General features: G+C 40.7%; 2 protein-coding genes and 1 long non-coding RNA gene across 5 annotated transcripts in view; 2 read left to right on the top strand and 1 right to left on the bottom strand.

Annotated features, from left to right (window-relative positions):
- Nucleotides 1-6,417, top strand: part of trpm7 (transient receptor potential cation channel, subfamily M, member 7) — a 52,394-nt gene extending 45,977 nt beyond the window's left edge. For both annotated transcript variants that reach the window (XM_030079302.1, XM_030079292.1), the window contains exons 32-40: nucleotides 166-219; nucleotides 872-916; nucleotides 1,203-1,268; nucleotides 1,844-2,127; nucleotides 2,741-2,823; nucleotides 3,548-3,753; nucleotides 4,420-4,471; nucleotides 4,576-4,682; nucleotides 5,390-6,417. In XM_030079302.1, coding sequence (XP_029935162.1) covers nucleotides 166-219; nucleotides 872-916; nucleotides 1,203-1,268; nucleotides 1,844-2,127; nucleotides 2,741-2,823; nucleotides 3,548-3,753; nucleotides 4,420-4,471; nucleotides 4,576-4,682; nucleotides 5,390-5,502 — 1,010 coding nt within the window. In that variant the 3' untranslated portion in view covers nucleotides 5,503-6,417. The remainder of the gene's footprint in view (nucleotides 1-165; nucleotides 220-871; nucleotides 917-1,202; nucleotides 1,269-1,843; nucleotides 2,128-2,740; nucleotides 2,824-3,547; nucleotides 3,754-4,419; nucleotides 4,472-4,575; nucleotides 4,683-5,389) is intronic.
- An 846-nt stretch (nucleotides 6,418-7,263) lies between these two features.
- Nucleotides 7,264-12,224, top strand: LOC115378838 (uncharacterized). Its single transcript, XR_003930168.1, has 4 exons — nucleotides 7,264-7,413; nucleotides 9,046-9,143; nucleotides 10,153-10,229; nucleotides 11,567-12,224. It is a non-coding gene; the product is annotated as an uncharacterized LOC115378838 (long non-coding RNA).
- Nucleotides 12,225-17,507: 5,283 nt separating this feature from the next.
- bcl2l10 (BCL2 like 10) lies at nucleotides 17,508-21,898 on the bottom strand. 2 transcript variants are annotated; one of them, XM_030079355.1, is made up of 3 exons: nucleotides 21,778-21,898; nucleotides 20,430-20,894; nucleotides 17,508-18,490 (listed from the first exon to the last, which is right to left on the bottom strand). In XM_030079355.1, exons 1-3 carry the CDS (start codon nucleotides 21,808-21,810, stop codon nucleotides 18,368-18,370), a joined length of 621 nt encoding a protein of 206 aa, XP_029935215.1. In that variant the 5' UTR covers nucleotides 21,811-21,898; the 3' UTR covers nucleotides 17,508-18,367. The 2 variants fall into 2 exon arrangements, with proteins under 2 accessions (XP_029935215.1, XP_029935204.1); XM_030079344.1 differs by lacking the exon at nucleotides 21,778-21,898 and adding an exon at nucleotides 21,560-21,682.
- Between the last annotated feature and the right edge of the window lie 4,107 nt (nucleotides 21,899-26,005).

Here is a 26,005-nt window from a genome sequence, read left to right as displayed (position 1 = left end):
AGCCCAACTGTAGTGCAAGTCATTTTCAGAAGTGCTGACTTCCTCTGAAAATGTCCTGAAATGTTTCGTCACAGTGAGCACTATGCTATAAGACGCATGTAGTTATGTTGGTTCAGCCACATGTGGATGGATGACAGCTTCATGGTTCTCTCCTGTGGTTTACAGCTGCTGCTGGTCTCTACACATCACGACACACCCACCTGGGAGCCAGGAAGGACTGTGAGTAACCCAGACAGATCAAACTGTCATCTATCAGCACTGTCTATGCCACAAACACCAGTGAAATCCCAATAGTTACTAATGTTCCTTGGCTGAAAGATCAATAACCTTATGGAACCACAGAGCCTTTTTTACCCTGTAGGAGAATACAGTGTTCCAGAGGTTCAACCTCAGAGTCAACCTCATATATGTCTGTAATTCATTTTCTGACTGTGAGTTGTCGTAATGGAGTGAACTCCGCATCTGTCACTGCAGTTGCTAATTTAGAATTACTTGTAACAGCCGTTCTCACAAGTTGGAATCAGTTGTCGCTTCAAAGCCTTAAAGATGGCTCCAGACCTGCACGTGTCACATTTTGTTTCGGATGTTGTTTCTTTGATAGCCGTCGATCAGCCCAGTAGCTTCTACATCAGACACACTCACTGTGTTCCCTGCAGCACTGTGCTGAGTTGACTTTGCTGTGATGTAGTTGTTGAGAGACATCAGCTAGTTGATGCTATAGCAGCTCAGGGTATTGGCTACCCAGTTAAATTTGTGTCTAATTGACTGTGTATTGATTTGCCACTGACACATTTATTGACTGCCATCAGGTAAGTCTGTAGAGGGTATTGTATGGATGCCAACAACCAACCACGTTTGTTTTGTTTTGTAGCCATCGGCTCCCCCTTCAAACCAATGGAAAGCTACCAGTACTCAGGTGAGATCTGGATTCTTACAGTTGTTTCAGACTGCAGGGTGGCAGGATCCACAGAGTTTTTTTACAGTACAGGATATTGGTTATTTACCTTTTAACTTTTTATACCATGTACAGGATATCAGTTGTTGTATAAATGCACCGGTTTAAAGAGAAGATAAACAAATATTAGAAAAACACAGCCCTGCAATGTGGTTTCGCCCATGTTAACCCTCCTGCTACAATTGTGTGTGGGTGTGTGGGTGTGTGTGTGTGTGTGTGTGTGTGTGTGTGTGTGTGTTTGCTATAGCTGTGGAGCGCAACAACTTGATGAGGCTGTCCCAGAGTATCCCCTTCACCCCTGTGCCCCCAAGAGGTAAGACAGAATTTTACATTTCCATTCAAGTGAAACTATTACTGGACCGGCTGTACGGGTGTGACTGGTGTCAAACCTCAGCTGTCCCTTTGTCAGTTAGAGAATGAGGAAGTCAGCCAGATACGTCACTTTCCACCCTGTTTTTCCCTCAGCCACACCTGCTGCTGTTTTCAAACCACAGCTTTAGGCAAACAAAGCTTAGCTGCTCTGTGTCAGTTTCACACTCCTTGTCCATGATGTTGCTGCGTCATGGTGTGGGTGTAGTGGCAGGTGTGTTAACACCACATACTTACTATTACTCTTACTGCAAGTCATGTCAGTTGATTTCAAATATAAATGCAGATGGTTTAAATCTGTTGTTATTGGGCAGGTTATTGTTATAAACTGTATTTTCAGCCAGCACCTCAAAAGTTTATAGAAGACGGCAGTCATGCAACTGTTTTTATTTAAAGAGGCAGAGGTTTATTAGCCAGTCAAATAGCTGGCTCCAGAGTCGATACACTGTCAGTTTTGCATCAGACCTGTGTAGTACAGTTTTACCAAAGTGGATCTCACCCCCACCCTCTGCTGTTCAGGAGAGCCGGTGACTGTGTATCGTCTTGAGGAGAGCTCACCCAACACCATCAACAACAGCATGTCTTCCTGGGCCCAGCGGGGCCTTTGTGCCAAAATAGAGTTTCTCAGCAAGGAGGAGATGGGTGGGGGGCTGAGACGGGCCCTCAAGGTGCTCTGCACCTGGTCAGAGTACGACATCCTAAAACCAGGGCACCTGTACATAGTCAAGTCCTTCCTTCCTGAGGTGGTCCAAACCTGGCAGAGCATCTACAAAGAGGACACCGTGCTGCACCTTTGTCTCAGGGTAGGCAACACATACACACCCTGACTGTAGACTTTATGTTCTTCAGAATTTCATTAACAAGCACACAGGATCTTTACTTGCCCTTAAGGCTGATTTTATATTTCAGCATCTGCATTCACAGTGTCACTGTTATGTCATCATACTTGTCCATGAGGGTAAAAGCATCTATAGCACTCCATTAGCGGATCTGTGTGTTGAATGCTAGTTGTTTCAACTGTGATTCCTGCTCTTTCTCTGTATCTTTCTGAGCACAGCACACTTTTGTTCAAGCTAAAATATTTTGGATGATCAGCATCTGACACACAAGACAGGAGAACATGCTCTTTTGTCAGCACTCTTGGGATGATAATAGTGCATGTGTTTTCTTGAAAATAAAGAAAAAAGAGGTTGTTGCTTCTAAGACAGATTTGTGGTGTGTAGACAGCACAATAGCCAACACTAATTGGTGCTACGAGGACAAGTGACTGTATAGTTTATAAAAAAGCAGCCACTAAAAAAGATCTGTGCTAGCAGAGGTGAATCACAAGTTACAAAAATTACAAACTCCATTTGTGAACAATTGCAGTGTAATGAACCCTATCTTCAGGTGTGCCTTATCTCTCTTTCATTCCAGGAAATTCAACAGCAACGAGCTGCTCAGAAGCTGACATTTGCCTTCAACCAAATAAGGCCGAAGACAATCCCTTACTCACCAAGGTAACACACACATGCAGTGGATCCATGTAACACATCTGTGGAGAATAGCTTTCAGCAACTGCTCCCATGTTCAAAGATTTGAAGTTTCACATTTCTGGATACACAATTGCTGTTTTTTTTTTCCTAATAGATAAAAAAAAGTAATAGAAATTGATTAGAGACTGTTTTCTGGTGCCTCATTGTAACTTGTGGATTATCACCCTGAAAGCCACTGGCCATTTCACAGGCATTTCATTTTTCTGGTAATTTCCAGAATCTTAAATCTTTTTATAGTGCCAGCCTCATTTTCCCTTACATGCAGTCAGTGGGCAGCAATATAATCTGTTTGAACTAGCTTAAAATACTCTAACCTACAGATGTTTACCACTGATTTTTGCAACACTTGTTTTTTTGTCACTTTGAACTGCATGACGGTGCTGACTCTTGCCCACACATGATTTTCATCACAACTGATTGACACATAGCTTCTTGTTCTGCAAAAGTGTTTTTCTCTGGAAACAACTAGTAATTTCATGACAGCTTCTTGTGTCCACATTTCCCCAAGACAGTTAGAAAAATGTTTTTGCAGTCCTTTTCAGAAATCTACATTAAATATTTCCCTGGTAATATTAGTAATAAATGATGTAAGTTCAAGAAAAAACATTCTCCTGCAGAAAAGTCCTATAATCACTAAAAATTTTAGCAGAATTGCCCTTTCAGGCCTGTCGCTGTGGGTGTGTTGCAGGTTTCTGGAGGTGTTCCTGCTGTACTGTCACTCTGCCGGCCAGTGGTTCGCCATAGAAGAGTGCATCACTGGGGAGTTCAGGAAGTTCAACAACAACAACGGAGATGAGATCGTCCCCACCAACCTGCTGGAGGAGACCATGCTGGCCTTCAGCCACTGGACGTTCGAGTACACCCGTGGAGAGCTGCTGGTGCTCGACCTGCAGGGTAAAAACTCCCCACCGACCTCAGCAGAGCACAGGCCACAGTTCCCAGTCACTTTAAACACAAAGGCCTTCATTTACTAAAGTCTTTAATGTGTGCCAAACCAATAACATAACCCTCACTAGGTCAAGAAAACTGGCTCACAGTTAGTTATATTCAGAGCTGCAACTCACAATTATTTTCATTGTCAATTAATCTGTTGATCTTTTTTTTTTTTTTTTTTTTTTTGATTAGTCGATTAGTTGTTTGGTCCATAAAGTGTCAGAAAACGGTGAAAAATGTTGATCATAATTTCCCACAGCCCAAGGTGACGTCTTGTTTTGTCCCAACCAACAGTCCATATGCCAAAGATATTTCGTTTACTGTCATACGGGAGTAAAGCAGCTAGAAAAAAATCACATTTGAGTGGCTAGAATCAGAGAATTTGGAAAGTTCTTGTTAAAAATGGCTCAAAACAACAATACATTAGTTGCTTAGAGTTTTGTAATATTATCAGTTTAATACTAATTATTTGACTACTCGTTGCAGTTCTAGTTATGTTAGACTGACTACCTCCTCAGTAATCTCTTCACACCTGCAGTGTGTGCTTGTGCTGCTGCAGTGATTCATGGCTGTCCATCTTGTACAGAAGTGTCGTGTGTGTGTGTGTGTGTGTGTGTGTGTCTTTAGGGGTCGGGGAGATTCTGACAGATCCATCTGTTATAAAGAGCGGGGAGAAGGGGTAAGTGCCCTCTTTGATGTTTTCTTCTTGTGGCTCCATATTGGACCAAACTGAGCTTTACAGTAGTAATGCACTAACGAGTCACTCTGGTGTGTTTCCTACAGATCATATGATATGATATTTGGACCTGCCAACCTGGGGGACGATGCCATCAGGAACTTTCGTGCTAAACACCATTGCAACTCCTGCTGTCGGAAACTCAAACTTCCTGGTGAGGAAAGCTCTGCAGCTCGTTGTAAAACCTCCCCACACGTCTGTCACAGTGTCCATATAGAGTTCCTTGTGAATGCTGCTGAGGTTACAGATACTGATTATTCTTTCAGTGCTTGGTATGGACATGGGTTGTGGTTAGGCCACAGCACCTATCCATTTTCATTTGCCATGGCAACAGTACTACCAGAATAGAGTGCAATTTTGTGCTGAAAACCAAACCCCCACAGACAGCATGCTGATGAAGTGTCCCTCCTCTAACTTTTGACGAGAAATAATTTGATGTAAGCTTATAGGTGTTCAAAATTTGACAAAAGCTCATGAATCCATGCGGGGGACACACCCACACAGTCGTGAGCGATTGAACATCATTCTAGTTTACAAACTGATTTAGTGCCCAGCTGAAACTGATTGTCAGATTGACTCATTTTATAGCCCACATTTTACAGGCCTCCTGGCTGCAAACATAGAAGCGAGGCGATAAATACTGATTAATACATGAAAACAAAGCCTATAATGCATGAAAGCAAAACATGTTGATACAGAAACTCCCTTGTGCAAGTGAGACATAAAAACCCAAGGTACATATCATAAAGATCTTAACACCTCCACAAATGAGAAAAGGGACCAACATTACACTCAGGGATAAGACAGCAGATTCTGTTCGCGGGCCTGACATCCTCTCCTTTTTTCATATTTGTTTGTCAGACATGAAGCGGAATGAATACACGCCAGATAAAGTGACGTTCCCACAGGATGACCCCCACGATCCAGGGGCCGGGGTCAAGGAGTCCCGCCAATCAATGAGGCTGATGCTGTGATTGGTGAAAAGTGCGAGACAAGCAGCCAGAGGCCGGGTGGGGGTGACGTCCTGATCTGTTTAGTAAAAGCCACGGACTAGGAAAACTGAGCAAAACAAACATCCAATCAACTGGAAGAATCACACCTGTGTTCCCATGGAAACCAATGCATGCTGACTATGTTACGTTTTTGTTGGTTCCACCAAAATGCTGTGTCAAACACAGAGCAACAACCATGACCTTTTCTTTCTTTTTTTTTTTTTAATATATAAAGAAAGGGGGGAAAAGTTATAGTTATTTTTTACAAGTTTATATGTTATGAGTATATTCTATATGAAATGGCTATCAACAGGTACAATCTCACTGCGGAGGATCTAGTATTTATTATGAAGTTTGAGAAGTTGCCTTGTTTAAAAAAAAAAAAAAAGAAGAAGAAGAAGAAAAAAAACAATTCTAAGTGCATTGTACGTCTCTGTTACAGCAGCTTCTGAGGACAGCCTGCTGAGATCCACACTGCAAGGCTCTTTGCAGTATGCCACCAGATCATTTTTATAAATGTGTAAGGACTTGTATCATTACTCTTTTTTTTCATACTTAATGAAAAGATATACATGAATCTGAAAATCTTGTAAAATATGGGCAGATTGCAATGCAACTTTTACAGAACAATGTATGTAATTTTATTGTATTGAACTCTCACAATGTGTCCACCAAAAATTGCTGATAGTTTTTAATGTTACAAAGGTACTATTGCTATATCTTTGTCATCAACTCTTGTGTGAACAAATTACAATCTAGTGTATCTTATAGATACTGTTATCTGGCACGAGTTTAACAGATTAAAATATTTTATGCAGGGGAACTGAGGAACTGAGGGTATTACTGTATACATTTTGTACTGTATATCATTTTAAACTAATAAAATGTTAAAAAAGCTTTCTGCTCTTCTGTCTTCAGCAACCTCACTGTAGCAACAATAACCAGCAGTTGTTTTTATATTCCATTAACAATAGATGACTTAGCATTAAGAGATAAAAAGGCCATTAAACCCAAGCCACTCCCTACAGCTTGGATGGGGGATGGCAGTTAAAGTAACAGTGGATTTTGAAGAATAAAATGTTTTGTTGCTCATACGTGAACGGTTTCTAATGCTATTAATCATTGTTTTCCATGGAACTGTTTTGCTATTTGTAATTCACAAGTCAGTGGTTTAAAATCATGACTGATACCAAAGCCATTACCAGCAAATGTGTCATGACATGACTAGTGATGGAAAAAAAGAGTGAAAGCCTTAAATTAGAAGTTGCAATATGATGATGGGGTAATTCTCCATTACAAGTAAAGCACAAAAGCATTAGCAGGGAAACTACAACCTTAATAACACAATTAAATTTACACATTCTCCACAATGTCAACAAAAACTGAACATGATAAACTTTGTTAAAAGGTAGACTTGACGGCAGAGCTGTTGTATTGAACTGCATTAGGTTGTACAGGTGTACCTAATAAAGTGGACACTGTGTATCACCTAGGCTGCATCTCTGCTCAGAGCTCCATGGGAGTTGCACACATCTGCTCTCCCTGCATGAAACTCATCTGAAGTAACAGAGCCGACCTCTCACGGCGTTTGAACAGACCCTGAGGCTTGTCGAGCTGCCAGTTTTCTCAGGTCCTAAATGTAACTGAACGGACAGGCTTCAGGGAATGTGGTGTCATTTAGACGGGATACAGTTTCATGTTTCATGTGCCGCCTGACAGACGCATCCACCCACTCTGGGTGCGGCTCCCTGCAAAACCAGCCTGTGTCCTGACATGACTTAGCACTTCTCAGGTCGTCTTTGAGCTCAACACACACTCAGCCTCTGGCTTACAGAAGCAAAGGCCGAAACACAACTGCAAAACCATGCCTGTCCTGGTTCATGTGGAGTACTGGTGAGTACTGCATTTAATTAATTCACCTCTGACAGTGTTAGAGACAAGCTGACTGCGAACACGGGCATTCTTACTGACACACTGGAGATGCTGTAAAAATGTCAGTTTTTGCAAAAACAGAACAAACAAACAAACACATGAAGGAAAAAAAACAACAGCAACAGTCTAGCAGTCATTAAAATAACAACCGAGTTAATACAGCCAGCTTTAAACCCAGGAAGTACTCACTTCCTATAGCTTGCTAAGAATCTATCTGCATATTTTTCTGCTTTCCAGTGAAGGTGAAGAAGCAGTAGCCCACAGGTTTTTAATTATGAATTCTGAAACATGTCTTTGATCATATAAATTTAAGCTTTATATGCACTGTGAAGTTTGAAAATGAAACCATAATTTTAATGTCAACTGTTAATTATGGTAACTTTTTTTTTTTTTCTCTTCTGTAAAGTTCAAGTTTATTTAAAGCCTTTAATCATTCAAAAGGCTTTACATGCCCATGCACAGCAGACAAAAGGAGCCCCGCATCCAACACCCGCACAGTGGGTGGGAAAACATTCCCGCAAACGATTCCAGGAAGGGGAAGATGGAAGAAATCCTGACTTTTTTTCCAAGCTAAAAAAAACTCCTGACCATACCAAGTGGATTAATACAATAAAACATAAAGTGCAAAAGAGAAAAATACAGCAAAAACAAAACAAACCTAACAAAAAAAGAGAAGGTAAAAAATAAAAAAAATAAATGAAAAACGCGAGTGTATGCCAGTAAACCCACTTAAAAACTTTGAAAATGTTGCATACATTCATTGTTTTGATAGATTTTTTTTTTATGCGAGGAAGAAATCTTTGATAAGGATCTGTTTCCTTCATAAATACAAAGAACTGAGTTTTGTTTGTTTGTAAATTTTCGATTATTTGAGAAAATTAGACTGACAAGGGAAAATGCATTATCAGTTGTTATAAACATAGCAACCAAATATAACGTGTCTTTACAAAAGAGTAAAATCTGAGAAAACGTTGTTGACTGTAAAATGATTAATACAGGAAATCCAGACCTCGGTGCCACGTTTGTTTTTGTGACGCCATGAAGGCAATTAGACGTTCAAGTGCCATCACAGACTCCAGTGTTAAACCTCCGCTGGGGAAAATACTGTTTCAAGGCTAGTATTGAATGAAATGGCTTAGAGATCACACTATAATATTTCAAAGCCCTTAGTTAAAAACTTGAACTGCAGTAAGAGCTCCCGGGCTGCTGTAGCAGAGGACTGGTGAGCCACTTACTTTTGCTTTCCCTTTCCTGTCAGTGTTTGATTTTTCAGTCAACAGTAGTGTTTCCCTAGTTTTCGTTTGAATAGACGGTGGTTTCTTGGAGTTATGCCCCCTACAGTCCATTCTGCTAACTGCACTTCAACTCCATACCTGCATGTCACCTCTCTCTTGTTGCAGACTTGCATTATGTTACACTTAATCTTTATTTCAAGTCATGAACAAATAAGATAACAATGTTGCTTACAAGCAGATGAAGCTTTACAGCCGAAACAAGCCTTTTTTAAAGTGTATGACCATCAACTCACTTTAAGATGTTGAAAATAGCACACCTATGCATTGTGTGATGGTTGGCTCTTGCTGTTGTCCACAGTAACGGCTGAGGCTACGGCTCTCGGTACCGGCAGCTGGCCGACACCTTGAGGCAGAAGGTGGAGGACGTGCAGGTGTCGGGCACCACCGGGAGGAGCTGTAAGTCCACATGTCACAGTCCCGTTCAGTGGGCAGGGAAACATGCGCTCTTCTCTGTGGCACTGTCCTGAAAACACTCAGCTGCCAAATGCAAAGTGAAAGTGGGTAACATAATACCAGTTGGCGAGCAGATCTCTGCAGCACTAGAGGCTGAGTATTTATATACATGACCTCTCCACTATGGTTTGCATCAGACTGGTTGCTTTGTAGTCACTGAGTCAGGTTTACCACTTCATACCACCCAATCTATCGATCTATCTGTCTTCTTAAGATTCAAAACCTACCTTCAAAAACTACCACTTGGGCCAGATGAGATGTTCTCCTCCACACTTTTCTTGTCCAAGGTCTTTCATAAATGAACTCAAAATGAACTGAAAACCTGGTGCATTTGTACTGCATCTCATTTCATAGTCATCAGCAACTCCACATAGTGTGCGGCTTAGCTCTCAGCCCCTCCTGCCTTTTTATTTTGAGTCAGTGAGAAACTTGAAAACTGTCTGATCAACATTCGTCCCATACAAATCCTGATTCACATAAACCATGTGAGTTAATAGTGTCTACAATTTACACCCTTAACTAAAAATAATATTTAATAAATGATTACATCTTCAGATCACATATCATGATTACTGCCTGCATTACTACATACGACAGTAAAAATACTTCCCACTTGCCATAGATCTCTATCGAAGATATTTGGAATGATTTATCTGTCTGTGCTCTTTTATGTTTGCCTTTTATGACTTGATGACTTTGCAACTGTGTGATTTAAACTGCTGTGTAAATAAAGCAGTACTATCTATCTATAGACCTACCTACCTGTCTTTTTTATTAGACTGTTTTTGATTCTAGATGAGTGTTTCATGCTGCCCACAGTCAGGTCTCTGTTTTAATCTTGGTTGCAGTGCAAGTTTTAATATGAGACACACATTCTGAATCATTGTATTTTCTTGTGTCCCTGTTTTTGCCTTTTTACATAATCATTGCCTTGTGCTCTCCATCCTCACAGCGAGCTTCGAGGTGACAGTAAATGGTCAGTTGATCTTCTCCAAGCTGCAGTTAGGGAAGTTTCCCGACTTTGAACAGGTCAGTTCATTGTGATGCCAACATGGTATGTTAATAGGTTTCATGCCATTACAACATGATTTATAGTGCTAGAATTAAAATAATTGATAACCTGTTTAAGGGTTGTTGATAACTTACGTCTTTGTTGTCAGAATGATTCTACTTTTGAAACACCGAATTGCCCATATTTTCTCTAGGTAATGACCTTTTCCCAAAATGGATGTGTAAAATGTTGGAGACAAACCAAGTATAATCCAGGCTTTGTGTAGAAAGTGATGATTGCCTGGATTACACTGGATTTGTAATCCATACTGGATATGTAATCCAAAATGTTTTCGTAATCATGCAGTTGTTCTCATAAAGAATGTTACAAGTGGTAACCTGTTTCACATAGCACTGGTGGGTTGGGTGGTTTTGGTTTGATTTCCACACCTAGATACTGTTTTGGTTCCACTTTTCAGCATTTTGTTAGTGTGGGTGTGTGGTGTGTGTGTGTGTGTGTGTCTGTGTGTCTGTGTGTCTGTGTGTATGTTTTTTCTAACATAAGTTATTTGTAGTCGTGGATATCAAGGTACAGTGGGCTGTTATTCATGCAGGAAAACACAGGGAAAACACCTCTGTGTTTACGCTCTACACCACGCTGGCTAGTGACTTCATTAGAAACACATCAGCAGAGACACAGGGAACTACTGGATCTATAAGGGCAGAACGTGCCACTGGTTTATATCATTAGCAATCTTAGGGGGAAATATGTTTTCTTTTCTCCTCCACTTTTGCTTCCTTCCACAGCTCGAGTCACAGGAATATTTTGTTAGATCAGTTGTCAGGACAAGATCGTTCTCGACCCTTCCAGTTTACACTCACTGTACGTCGTTTGGATTGAAAGCATCAACTAAATGTTTTCAAATGTCAGACTTAATGCCAATGCTGTGCCAATACAATAGGCATGGGTACATTAGATATTATAACATGAATATTTGGACTTAAGTTTGTCCCCATGTAAAGGAAAAAGAGAGTTCACGGAACATATGAGGAGTTTCAATCCCAAATACGCAACCTTTGAAATATGTAATGACTATGCGTGAAAATGAAAGTAAAACTCACTTTTGGATGTTATGAAGTTTTTTGCTATTCAAAATAGTTCAGATTTAAAGGACTCTGGGGGTGGGGGTGGGTGGGGGATTTTTAAGCTTTGGACATCAGTAAGAAACACATATCTACACACCACACCTGGGGACACATGAATGACACACAACTCAACACACAAATTAGATACTCATTACAAGGCTTTTCAGTGGAGACACAAAAAACAACAACTTCTTTTTTGATCTCTGTCAATGTGGCTTTCATTTGACCAGGTGGTGGCCAAGGTGAAGGAGATGAGCTGCTGAGGAATGGTGGAGACAGGTCAGAAGAGGAAGCAGAAGAGTGATGGCTGCAACCTGTTTTAGCGGAGGGAAGATGAAACAAAGGCTGTATTCACACCGCGACAGAAAAATCTAGTTGGAAATAGCTCATTGCGGCACAACTTATACAAAGAAAAAACAAAATTGATTCCATGTGGTTCTACCAAATTCAGACAAACATCATACTTGTGGAAAACATTAGAGTACTCACAAATACATGCATATTAAGTGTTAATAAAAATCCCATCATGGACAGAAACTATGCTGTCTCTTCCTTGCTGACAGCCATGAGAAGATCAGAGCTGCACTGTCAACTGGATTATTCAGCTCTCTGTGAATACAGCCAAAGACAGGGATGATGATGAGTGACTACTGTAGGAGCCAGGCACTGACCTGCCTTCTGTTTATGAATGTACACATTTAAAAATGAGGGGTGTGTGCATGATGCAAGCCGAGAAGCATTTCAGGTGACTGGAACCTGAGTAGCCACTCTACATCTTGCCCGTCTGGCCCGTATTCAGAAAGTGTCTCTGCGGCTGCATTCACACAGGAAGAGCAAATCATATAATTCAACTAAACTAAAATTTCAGATTCTTTGAGGTCCCCCCACCCCCCACCCTCAAAAAAAAAAAAAAAAAAAAAAATCGGATCTGTGCAATGAAGAGATGCAACCCTAATATTTTGTGTGAATGCAGCCAGAGTATAAGAGCCGAAGCTGCAGTCACTCTCAGTGTGTGAATGCTCTGCTCTGTTCATTCAGCTATGCAGGACTTTGACACTTGTACTCTGAGACACTTAATCAATACGGGCTTTTTCTTTATTAACTTAGCAAATACTTCATACTTCATACTAAATAGTTTACAGTCTTTACCAAACATATATACACATTACTTCTCCAAATATTCTATATTCTGTATTAGTGATATGATTCCATCCACATCCAAAGCATGCATAAAACATCCTCCTGCCACTCACCCAAATTCAGTTTGATACGATTGCAGTACTATTGCAAAATTTTAATATGGGCAAAGCAAATATTTCAGTCCACATTTAACATGTACTTACACTAGATATCACAGTAGCAAGTGTTATCCAAGTACTTTTGATGCAATATAACTGATTTGTAAACAGTTTTAAAATCATTTTTTGGGGGATATGCAATAAAATATCACTGATGAACGAACCGTGTGCTCATTTCATAGAGTTGATGCTCACAAGTGGTTACTTGGGAAGTTTAAGAGAGGTCATTAAGGCCAGTCCAGTTTGCATTCAAATTTAGAAGATGACAATGAACACCTGACACTGCTGGGTGACAGACAGATAAGATCCTCCACCACCTCAGTCTTCAGAGCAGCCGAACTTCCTGTCCTCTTCCTTGTCGCTCTGTTTCTACAAGATCTAATCAAATAATCTCAGAGAAATCATGATGGGTTGGAACAAGCGACCCAGCTGCAGACAAATGAAAGGGGATTACTGCTCATATACGCAGGGCTTTTTTTGTCCTTAATGTGGCTTTCCACATGTTTTGGTATTTTTAGGTATGCATCCTAAAGTCCTGCTTAACTCCCTCCATTTTGTAATGTTTCTCTATGGCCCTTATCAAGAGCGAGCAGCTTCCGGGACACTTTGACAGGGCACATGGCTGTTCACCCCTTGAGCTCTGCTGCTCCCTCAAGTGGATTTGTCATTACTGTGCAGCCATGCTTTGTTCAAACCCATGGAAGTTTACTTTAAATTTAAGTGGAGACCTCAAGCTTTGCAAAAATGCCAGATATGTCCTGCTAAATTAACAGGTAATGAGTATAAACTGATGCACAAGAGTATTGTCTAATCAATGTGAAGGTGCAGCCATAAACAATGACATCTTGGGTTTAAATATTTCAAGTGTAATATAGCTCCAGGGAAGCATTGCAACCAGCAGATACAGAATATGTATGTGACATTGTCATATAATATGAAAAGTGTTTTTAGTAAATCTGTTTAAGGGGGAATTTAAGAGAATCTCAGAGTTTGAGGGGTTGCTAGTTACACAGGGACTGATGTAGGCAGCTGCGAACTTCCAGTTACAGAATTCCTGGGTAAAAAGAACAAGTAGCCTTGACTGACACCTTCCTGATGTCTGGACAGGCCTGTAGCACTGCAGTCTGTTGGTGTGGGATCAGAGAGTTTCTGCCCATGTCTCCCACTGTCTCTTCCTGTGGGGTAGGTCTGTGTCAACAGGCTGGTTACATGTGCTGACTGGAAAACAGGCCCAACTGGGAGGTTAGAGGTGAAGATGACAGAGTAAATCTGCAGGAAGTGTCAGAAAAGAAGCTCTGTCCAGTAACACCATCATTTGGGACTGTCTGTCCTGTAACCTGGTCAGAAATTTTAGAGCCATGAACCATGCAGATGATCCTATGTCCAGCAGCTGCTGTACATCCTGTACACAAGGGGTTTTCAAACCATTTCATGTTCTGGACCTTGTTCAAGCCTTATATCACCAAGCACAATGCCAAGCGTTGGATGGAGTGATGTAAAACACACCCCCACTGGACTCTGGAGCAGTGGAAACGTGTTCTGTGGGGTGATGAATCACACTTCTCTATCTGGCAGTCTCATGGACAAGTCTGGGTTTGGTGAATGCCGGAGAACGTTACCTACCTGACTGCATTGTGCCGACTGTACAGTTCCAGTGAAGTGAAATCTTAATTCTTCAGCTTCAGCAGAACAGGCAGTGTTATGTCATGGGCATGTATGGCTGCCAATGGAACTGGGCCACTAGTGTTTATTGATGATGTGACTGCTGATGGAAGTAGCATGAATTCTGATGTTTTTAGGGCTATACTTTCTGCTCAGATTCAGCCAAAAGCCACAAAACTGATAGGATGGCACTTCACAGAGCAGATGGACAACGACCCAAAACATACTGCGAAAGCAACCCAAGAGTTACTGAAAGCAAAGAACTGGAATATTCTTCAATGGCCCAGTCAGTCCCCAGACCTCAACCTAATTGAGCTGCTTTTCACCTGGTGAAGACTAAACTGAAGGCTGAAAGAAAAATTTAAAAAAAGCAGCAGCTGAAGGCAGCTGCAGTAAAGGCTTGGCAGAGCATCTCAAGGTAGGAAATTCAGAATTTTGTGATGTCCATGGGCTCCAGACTTCAGGCAGTCATAGACTGCAAAGGATTTTCCTCCAAATACTGAATATAATCCTTAGAATTAACAGTTATGTATTTTATAGATAATATGTCCAATTACTTTTGAGCCTCTGAGAATGGGGTGACAATGTATAAAACTGTCTGTAATTCCTAAACAGTTCATGCAATATTTTTGTTCAACCCCTTAAAATTAAAGCTGAAAGTCTGCACTTCAATCACATCTTGATTACTCCATTTCAAACCCACTGTGGTGGTGTACAAGGGCAAAATTATAAATATTGTTTCACTGTCCAAATACTTATGGACCTAACTGTAGCTGCAAAGGGGGAACCAACTCCATATTAATGCCTATGGATTCAGAATGAGATGTCATAAAAGCTCCTGTAGGTGTAATGTGTAGGTGGCCCAATACCCAACTTTGTCCATGTAGTGTATCATCCTTGAATGCTGACCCATAGTGATTGTTTAGTGATTGTTTAGGACCGGTCGTTAAGACTTCAGATTGAGTTGTGAAATGACCCCAGGAAAAAGTCCCAGTAATCCCCATAATCCGTAACATATACACAGCAATGATAACTGGGGATTTTACTATGTCTGGCAGTTTGTAATGCTCTGCTAGGGTGTAGTCTAGTGGTGGGAAAAATAAATAGATGAAAAAAAATATATCAACAGGAAATGCAGATGTCCACATCAAGAGCACTCATGGCTCTCTGTTTTACAATGGAAGCTTTAATGTGGGTGTAAGACAGGGGATTCTGAATGTGTGTGTGTGTAAACACGTGCAAATGAGGTCAGTTTCAGTGCTTCAAAAAATTGTAAATGCCAACACATGTGCTCTTTGTCTGTATATGAGGAGACAGAGCTACAGGCATAATGGCCTCATTGCAGCATCATTGCAGCTCTCACCATTACACACGCACACACACACACACACACACACACACACACACACACACACAAGCCCCATTTGTGATGGAAGTTCGTAATGAGATCTTTTGTTCCTTCTATTGCTTGTTTTAATAAATCTTGTTTATCTTTTTCTTTTTTTTTTTTTTTGCTTTCTTGTAATAGCACATTTTATAACAAACACATTTGTTCAGCAGTGAAATAAAAATAAATTCGCACTGGCTCGATGCCTCACAGTAAAAAGCTGGGATACAAAGCACCCAGTCAGGAGAAACTATGATCTCATACACAGGGCTGGAAAAGCAACTTAAGTCATGACTAACTACTTGATTAAAATCATGATCAGTAACCAGTGGAAAATGTATATTATTATGAGTTTATGTATTTTATTCCAATCTAAAGGCTGTCATTTGCTTTGTAATTGTTGCCATCTACCTCAGTTATCAATTATTTTTCAAAAGATGTGGTAAACTTGGACATGTTTCTATCAAGTACAATAAATAGCCCACTTTGTAATGTAGAGTTCCTTAAAAGATTAGTTACTTTTTGCAATCAGTTTAGTGTAATTTCACTTGCGTTCCACAAACATCAAATTTTCTGAAGCCAAGAAAACAACCCAGTACTGGTCAGCCTTTGTGCTTTGTGCCTAGTGCTTGGTCTGCTTTAATCTAACGTTCTGTCTTCTTTTAGAGTGCTTTTAAGATGTGAAGTGCTCAAATATTTATATCCCATACAAGGCGGGAATATAATGCCAGCCGTCAGCCAATTGGCCAAGTCTGGTAAATGTGACCAATAAATAAACCTGATTAACATCCAATTGAGGTTATATTCTAAAAACAAAAACCAACTGTGTCAAAAAAGTGAAAGTGGCAGGATGGGAAAAGTATTGTAGTAGTCACTGTGGCCTGAGGGGTACATAAAATGTGTTCCCTGCCCTGCTCATTGATCAGAACTAATAAAATTGAATTAATTGGTGTTAATTATGAACAGACAGTGAAGACAAAGGGAGTTGATGTGACTCACCCAGCTTGGTCTCATGAGTATTTCACTGTGTTTTATGTGGACCGGCAACAAGGTGGTCTGGTAGAATAACTGTGGGGGACTATTTAACCCTTGCTGATCTAGTCTAAGTGCACTTTGTCAACCAAGGACCTATGCTATTATTTTATATTGTCAACAATATTTTAGAGCTAAATTTAAAGCCAAATGAAGCAGTTAAGCCCTAGTCTGCACCGGTGTAGACTTTATGAAGAACCGAAAGGGAGCTTTTTAAAAAAAAAAAAAAAAAAAAAAAATACTTACACTTTTATTTGATACTACACTGTACTGTGCATCAATCATCTTATTTGACTTTTGGTTGTTAATATTTAAATCTTGACAATTTGACTACAACAGACATTGTGCAAACAATAATATATAATTACACACAACTAAAAGCACTATTTATACCAAGTATTTAATTTCAATCCTGGCATTATTTTTGTTGCTTCTCCAGGCCTTATTCTGTAGGACGCTGATCAGTACACTGTACCGATCTTCAGATGACAGCAGCTGCTAATACAGGCTGTTGTGTAACTCGAGCACTGTGATGCTCTGAGGAACAGCAAGCACAGACAGTGGATTCCCCATGCTCATATCTAATTTATATTGTGTCTGTAGAGAAAGGCAGGGAAACCCTACACAGCACATAGTCTATACTGTTTGACAACAATATCTGAAATGGAACAAAAAGGGAGAGAACCCTGCAAAATGGAAATTTTGGGTGATTTGTAAGGGTAAAGTCTTAAAAATAACACCTTGCAATGTAGCTATATAACATCACTACATTCAGTTACAAGAATCAAGAACTTCATGATTGGATCTTGTTTTATTAAAAAAGACTGACATAAATAAATAGAACAAAACAATGTAAAAATATAATGCTCAAAAGAGAGATTTGTGGGGGGGAATTGCCGCAGCAATGGTTTGTTCCAATAGCAAAATGTTTAAATTCAGATTGGTCCCTGGTTTCAGACTGATATGAGAGAAGCATTTCATAACATATCATAGCACCGTTGTCTGGCCACCCATACTGCATCACACCGATGCACCGATGCCCTGGTGGCCATGTAAATCACAGACATTTCACATGAATGTAGGACAGACTAAAGAAAAACAACTCAATCAGCTGTGGATCGATTAGAAAATGGCCACTGCTTACAGTTTCTTTTCATATAAATATAATATATTAATTTATACGTTTTACACTAGAATGGCTCTATACCACATACACAACTCAGGTAAACACATGGAGTAAAGGCAACTGACAAAATTAAAAACAAAGTCAATCCAACAGGTGATGGAAAACTGAAATGCAATGTTTCATAGCTGCACAGTTGAAAAGAGAAACTTTGACCGTGAGCTGTTTCTGTGCAGGAACCTGTGCTTTAATAGTTAAATCTGTCTGAAAACGATATGTAGCTGATAGTGCTTACTCCATTGATTCTGAAGGCATTGAGATCATTTTTACAATCTTAAGGAGCAAGTGACAAATGTCAGTATCAAACGTGGGGTTGGAGTATGTGCAAACATTCAGTTGACGACTCTTAATCACAACCCTGAAATCGATGGAGATTACGCAGTAAAGACGTTAGAATAAATGAATCAAATGTCTACTTAATGTGATGAAAAGAAACGGATGGGTATGTGTGAAGGATGAGGAAGGCTAGCTAGCGCACCAGGAGGAAGGTCAATCCTGCGATGCCCACCCCAGCAGCAGCAAATAGAGCTGTCTTCATGGAGGAGTCTTGGTTCACCTCTCTGGCACTGCGGGAGAACTTACAAAACCCTTCCTGAAAGACACAACACACACAAAAATGGTTCACACCACAGCAGTAATTTTTTTTTGTCCACTACTAGCAACAGAGAGTGGCAACTCCCTTAATTAATTTGCTACTTTCACTGCTTTATTGACAAAAAGGGATTTTAGAACAGAAAAGAACCTTCAAACCAGTGCCAAAATAACTGGCAGAGCAGACTGACTTGATAGCCATGGTGAAGATTATGTTAATGACACATTCTAGCTCAGACTGGAAATATGCCACCATCACTCACTATGGTGAGTCTGTCGGTCACAGCAACCAGTACAACTCTGGACGTATCACTGATGCATTAAGACCATACAGAGCTGAAAACATTCTCAAATGTCAGGGCAACATAGCCAAAATAAATAACAACTGATAAGTCCCTGCTAAAGCATTTAGTGATTATAATAATACTGATCTCCTGATTATAGTTATGGCCTGGCTCATGCCTGTTAGAAAATGGGTGAGCAGCTGTATTTCACCATCATGTTTTGGGCTGAAACCACACACTGCATCGACAAGAGCACCTGCTCTTTGCCCCAGGTGCTCGCTGCCTTACAGCCACTTGTTTTTCTCATCCTACCATGGTAACTCAATTTGAGTAATGCCAAATTGAAAAGCACTGAAGCTTTGACTGTTACTACAAAGTCCATCTGGTTGAGCTGGTTGAAAGTCTGTTGGAGCCAGCTGCCAGTTGAAGAAAGGAGGGAGGGGTGTGTGTGTGTGTGTGTGTGTGTGTGTGTTTAGTGGGTCGTTGAGGGGAGGGCCAAGGCGAGCCCATTCACGAAAGCAGACATTCAGCTGTAGTTATGTCCCTGTTGGTAAGGCCTACTCCAAGTCTCCTGGGGCTGCAGTGAGGCTATCCAGAGCCATCACAACCACCAAATGGAGGGTTTAATTTAACTACAGCTAAAATACGCCATGCCAAACAGGTATAAAATTAACTTTGTCCTTTTGATTTCCATCAAGTGAGTTATCTTGACAGACCATCACAGTCATACAACAAAGCCTTTGTCTTTCCATTACAAATCAAAAACCACATCCCTCTAATAATAGAGGCCAGCTTAGCGTGATCAGAGCTTTTTAAAGAAAAGCACTATAGCTTGGGTCACGGCGTCCACATTGTCTTGCCATAACACACATTCCTCAGATTCTTGGTTCATGCCACACTGTAATTCCTGTAATCACAGCAGCCACATCAGTCGTCTGAAGGCTCCACTTGTCAAATGTTCCTCCACTCAAGTAGCATTTGAGAATAAGATTGCAATGGAACCTATATGCAAATTTCACACAGGAACTGACACCTTTACAAGCAAAGGCTTCCAAGACTGTGGTTCTAGATATGTTTACTCAATGCTAGATCTAAATATACCCCAGAAAAGCATTAACTGTATCAGATCAAACTAGGTGGTTTTCAACATAAGTCATTTTCGGGAAAACTGGTTTCACTTTCAGTCTTTACCAGCAATGCCCCCCCACAGGTTTTCATTGAAGTCCAGCTTGGAGTCTTAATATAGACATATTATACATGACTCTCTTATATTTACTGGACTTTCCAACTTACACCCATGTAACAGGGTTACTTCAATCAAGACCATTTGAAATTTAAGACCATTTTAAAAATAACAGGTGGGGGTGGGACAATTCTCAACTGCAGACATTTTTTAAAACATAAAAAAATACTTACTAATTAATTTAACTTATTTTGAAGCCTTAAATTGAGATAACTGAAGTAAGACTTTACATAGCCCTTAAAACCCTGCCAATGTAACTTGAGCTTCTTTTTCAAATGACTCAAACACTTAAGCAGGGCCTGTCTAGCATGTCTGTGCTTGATTAAATCAGTCGATTGTGAAGCAGTAAAGCCAATTTTTCATTGAGATCAATGAACCCTTCAATTTTGAAGCACTGATGCTGTGAGACCTACCCAGCTGTCATTCTCCAGCATCCAGTCTTTCTTCTCCTCTCCTAGGTAATCAGCTATGGTCTCTGCCAGTCCTCTGCAGCTACTGGGTCCCTGTCCCAGGTCCTGCCCCTGCCCGGGGTCCAGCCCCGGCTTTGTGCCATCCTGCTCCCGCAGCTGTCTGGCCAGCACCCCAGTGAAGGTGAAGAGGGACACCACCCTCCCCCAGTTCAACTGTCCATCTCCCACCAGCTCCTCCATCACCTTCCTGAGGCTGGAGCAGGGGTCCTGCCCGCACTGCTGCAGGAAGGTCTGAGCGAGGGAGTGGAAGCGAGCGTGGTGCTGGGTCTCCATGTCCTGGGCCAGGCGCCTCATGGCAGCGGCTGACTCGCTGGGAGGTGGAGGGGCTGGCTGTGTGCTTATGCTGCAGAAGAACAGGTAGTCCTCTGCCAGAGCCAGGGTCTCTTTCCACAGCCAACACGACATTTTCTATCAGAGAGAGAACACAACACCAAGGCATTTTAGAAAGCTTACTTGGCAAAATACATCAAGGCTTCGGCAATTGCTGTCATACCATTGTCATGTTGTCACTGTTTTTCAAAAGCGACCGTTTTTGGGAAGGTTATACGCTGACCATGGACATTAATTATCTATCAGCATAGTGCTGTCTGTGCTATGTACAAGCTAGCTAACGGTCACATGGGTTAATGTTAACCACATAGCTTAAAAATATCAGATATCGCCTGTTGCCTAAATGGCACTCCTAACGTTGGTTCAAGTTGCTATTTTTTAAAACCTAGTCTACAACGACTCGGCCGTGTTGCGGTGGCTGCCAACTGTCACCCAGACAGCCACTTGGTGCGGCGAGCTGATGTTAACCATCTTTGTTAGAGGTTAGCGAGCTAACGTAGCGTTGATGTGAATGGCAAAGAAATAGCGTTGACGTTAGATAGCTGGTTAGCTCTCGACGGTGCTTGGGTGATGCTGAAAACTACGTACCACTGATTAACAGTACGACAAACCGACATATGCAGTAATATAGCTTTACACGACGAGTCATTTGTTTTCGCTTTTGTCTAGTCAGCGTGTAGATAGCTAACGTTGTTAGCTAGATAGCTAACGTTGTTAGCTATCTATGTATTTCTGTTGCTAACCGTTGGAGCTGTCATGAATGCAATGGAGATCTGGGACACAAAGAGCCACATAGGAACTGCGATGAGCTAAAGGAGACGAGGGACCTAGACGCATTTAGTGCTTATTTTTTACATCTATCACCTACACCTGTGCATGGCTAAGGTTACAGACTTCCGATTGGACCTGAAGCAACAGTCGTGAAACTGGTTTTCTGTGTGAAAATGAAAGAAAAGCTCACCCTCCCAGCGATATCAGACTGCTCTCTGCGCATACAGACGGCGGAAGGACAACCTCGTAGTGGCGACACGCAATATTCACTCCTTCCCTTTTCGCTGTTGGCTGGCCATTTAAACCGCGACTCCGCCTCTGCTGCAGAAAACCCAGCAAAACCCCCTCCCTGCAAATTTTATTTTACAAGTCATCACCCAAACGTTTGTCATGAACAAGCATATTAATTAAATCAAGGGGGCGAGGGGGTTATTCGGAATGTATAATAATGATAATAATAATATAATTTAAAAAAAAAAAAAAAAAAAAAAAAAAAAAAAAGGCATCGCAGCCAGTGAATTAATTGCAATTTTGGCTTGGTATCTGTTGGTTTAAAGTTCTATCACAAATCTGGAAAATGCCCTGGTGTCGACACAATTAAAATGTTGTACAACCTACACACCTCTACATATCTAAGACTTCATCCAGGTGTCAGTGTCTAGACCTATTCGGTGTAATCACACACCAATTACAGTGTTTGTGTGTGTGTGTGTGTGTGTGTGTGTGTGTGTGTGTGTGTGTGTGTGTGTGTGTGTGTGTGTGTGTGTGTGTGTGAAAATTTCCCATGTGCATTGTAGAGTCAGATGTAACTGCTGTGGGGGCAGGGGGAAAAGGGATAAAAAAAAAAAAAATCAACCATGATTCACAGCTGGTGAGGTGTGATGAAATAACAGTGCTGGTAAAACTTCATTCAAACTACATGAAATGCTCTCACATATATTTTCTCCAGGCTGATTCATTTTTGGCCTATGGAGGCAGAGAGCCCATGATCTGTGGGTTTACAGCTGTGGTTACAGACAGTCCTGGGACTCTGCCAGCTCTGTCACACCTGTCACAGGGCTGATGTCAGCGGGGAAAGGTAAGAGTGCAGTGATCAGCAGGAGGAAGTGAAAATTAGCAGGGACATGGGTTTGATAGCTCTAGTAGTGGTGAAAGCTAAACTTTATTGGGTGGTGTGCTACGTGACAGGTTTGGGTACTTTTTCATGAGGACTTTTATTGGCTATGCCACTTTCTATTTCATCTCACTTCTCTGTCTTTTGTCTCCCACACTTGTACTCTGTCTTTGCTTTGGCATTTCCCTTTGTCTTTCCATTGGTTTTCACTTCCCCTGTCCCCAGTGATGTCATGGTAATACATGTAAGCTTGTGATCACCAAAGGGAAACAACCACCATTAGGAACAAAAATCCATTTTATTCAAGAAGAAAAAAAATCCTTTGATATTATGTGCACAAACAAACAAAAAATAGATAGACAGATGGGTAAACAGAGTAAAGTAGGATTCCCCTTCTCTACATCCTCAACTGGTTTCGAGGGTCAGTGTGCCACACACAGTATTGATTGCCTGTGTACTTTGGAATTAAGTGCAAAGGGGGAAATCAGGAATATATGTCATTTCCTTTATCTGACTTTGAATTTGCCATATTTTCACTTAAAAATCCATTCATACAATTTAGCATTAATGCTCAGTAAAGTTTGGTTTCAGTGGAACATGATTACTTCCTGCAGATTCAAGTTCCCCTTCTCTGTAGCTGTGGCTAAAAGGCAGTTTCAGTGATTTTCAGTCTTTGTCCAAAATGTCACATTGTCCCTTGGGGATTGTGTCACAGACAAGCAAAAATGATGCTATCACTATAAGGGGACTTCATTCGCGGGGGGGTGCTGGAGCCTATCCCAGCGCTCATAGGGCGAAGGCAGTGAAACACCCTGGACAAGTCGCCAGTCCATCGCAGGGCAGACAGACAAACACTGACATTCACACACACATACATACATACATACCTAGGGGCAATTTAGCTTCTCCAATTCACCTAACCTGCATGTCTTAGGACGGTGGGAGGAAACCGGAGTGCCCGGAGGAAACCCACGCAGACACGGGGAGAACATGCAAACTCCACACAGAAAGGACCTTGGGTGGGAATCGAACCCAGGACCTTCTCACTGTGAAGCGACAGTGCCAACCACTGCACCACCGTGCCGCCTATAAGGGGACTTACATCAACAAAATTAGAAGACAGATAATCAATTGGCCTTTTTCACAGAATAAGTAATTTTTTTTTTATCCTGGCATACATCTTTATGGCATAAATGCATAGTATACAACAACACAAATATAATTGATTTTTTGTATTAGTGGTTTACTTTATGATGACTACTGACTGGAGGTCTGGAGGTTTATTCTCCTATTTATAGTCTCTACATCACTGCACGTCACTGTGTAACACATTTCCAGCAAACATGTTGATTCCTTCAAGCCTAAAACCACAGAGAACAACTTAGCTGACTGGGAAAATGGGGCTGGGGTTGGTTTCAAAATGCTATATATCTTTACAAAAGCATGTAACTTTCAGGCTATGATTTGAAACTGACTCAAACCAAAATGCAGAACTCAGCACAAAATGCAAATATTTCGAAAGAGAAGTACGTGGGAAAGGTTAATAACCTAAAGAAGTTTCACTGACTTCCTCTGGCACAGCTTATGGTATTATGTTAAGTCTTGTTCTTTTTTTTTTTTTTTTTTTTTTTTGGTGGTCAGAATCACATTTTGGATTGAGAGACTTGATCCTGCACAGAATAGCTGACAAAAAAGTGGGAACAAGCAGGGAAAAGTCTTTCTAAATCTGTGTTTTTCATCAGCCTTTCAAGATTTATAGGTATAGTCTTATATAGGTACTTATCAGTGATCAATAAAGTAGTAATTAATATCTTTGTGCCGCCGAAAAGAATCACATAATACAAATTTCACCAGTGTACACACGAAACAAAAAGTGTTAGGATTATTTTACACTGTCACAGGAGTATGTTTTGGAGGAGATGTTATGAAGCAGTGGTGTGTTTTATTTTAGTTGAATAAGAGACACTGTTTGTATTTTTAGGCTTTTATCATGTAGAGTAAAGTCCATATTGGAAGCAACAAAGATGATGTTATTGTAGTGATGGACACACACAGGTCAAACAGGCAGCACAAACACATGCATGACATACTCACACATTATCATATATGTGGTGATGATATCGTGAATATACTCTTGTTTTGAGGGAAACAAAAAGTGATGATGTGGATGAAAAGCGCTGATCTTTGGCCACTGTTTAAAAAAAAAAAAAAAAAAAAAGACGGTCAGACTTACACACAACAAGGTCAAAGAGTCTGGACAGTGGATAAACATCAGTGAAATGGAGCTTCACGAACTCTCCCACTTAAAATAATGACATGTACTTTACCTCAAGTGCTGGTATTGCACAAGTTAAGTATTGCTTAGGGACCATTTTACTTTACATTTCAAGAAATTACTTGTATAAACTCAGCACTTCTTGATGGGTGTTTTTTTTCTCTTCTTAAGTTTTTTTTTTTTTTTGACATCTTTAAGAGGAAGCAGCTGAAGTCAGTCAGTGGAGGTTTAATCACTGGAGATGGGAGACTTCTTTGCACTGAAAAACAACAAGGGCTTTTCTAATGAACATGTTCCTAAGGCAATAATCCATACCAAATCCTTTAAATTGACGTTTCCAAGCATTTGCTGTTTAGTTTTGGTATTTTGCCACAAATATTTAATAAATTAGGTTTTACTTTGATTTCATGGATGTATAACGGTCATTAACCCAAGCTAGAAACCTACAATTGAACAATGATATTTGTCTTTGGCTTCAGTTAAGGGATCTGTAACCGTCCAACACTGCTCCAAAACAAGCACCCATATACTTTGAATACTGGAGAACCACAGCTGGGCAGCATCCAGTAAAGGTAAACTGAAAAGTGTGATGGCACAGTGCATCCAAGCTGAGTCAGACAAGACTCAGCCTTTATATTTTCCCAGAATTTCAAAAACGTTGGATACCCACTTTCCTGTAGGACGTCTTACCAGTAATATCTAATGAATGTCACTTCCCCTTCCGCAGTAGGCCACGAAATCCCTTTAGCACATGCAAACATAAAGGTAATATTTACTTTTTTGGACATTGGTTATGATGCTGCCTGTGGTGAATCTGTTTTCCTTTGCACATCAGACAAGCCAAGACACATGCACATTTATTCATGGACTATCTTGCTCAATAATAACTCCAAAAGGATCAACATCAAGGCCGTGAAACCCTCCAGTCACTCTCACAAAGCAAGAATAATGGAGTCAATGTGTTTTAGACTATTTAGATTTATCCAGCGCACAGAATAGGTGGAACAGAAATTTCAGCTGTTGGAAATG

This window comes from Myripristis murdjan, chromosome 3, assembly GCF_902150065.1.
Source record: "Myripristis murdjan chromosome 3, fMyrMur1.1, whole genome shotgun sequence".
NCBI lineage: Eukaryota > Metazoa > Chordata > Actinopteri > Holocentriformes > Holocentridae > Myripristis > Myripristis murdjan.
The sequence above is the reverse complement of the archived record's forward strand: the minus strand, read 5'-3'. Positions and strand labels throughout refer to the sequence as shown.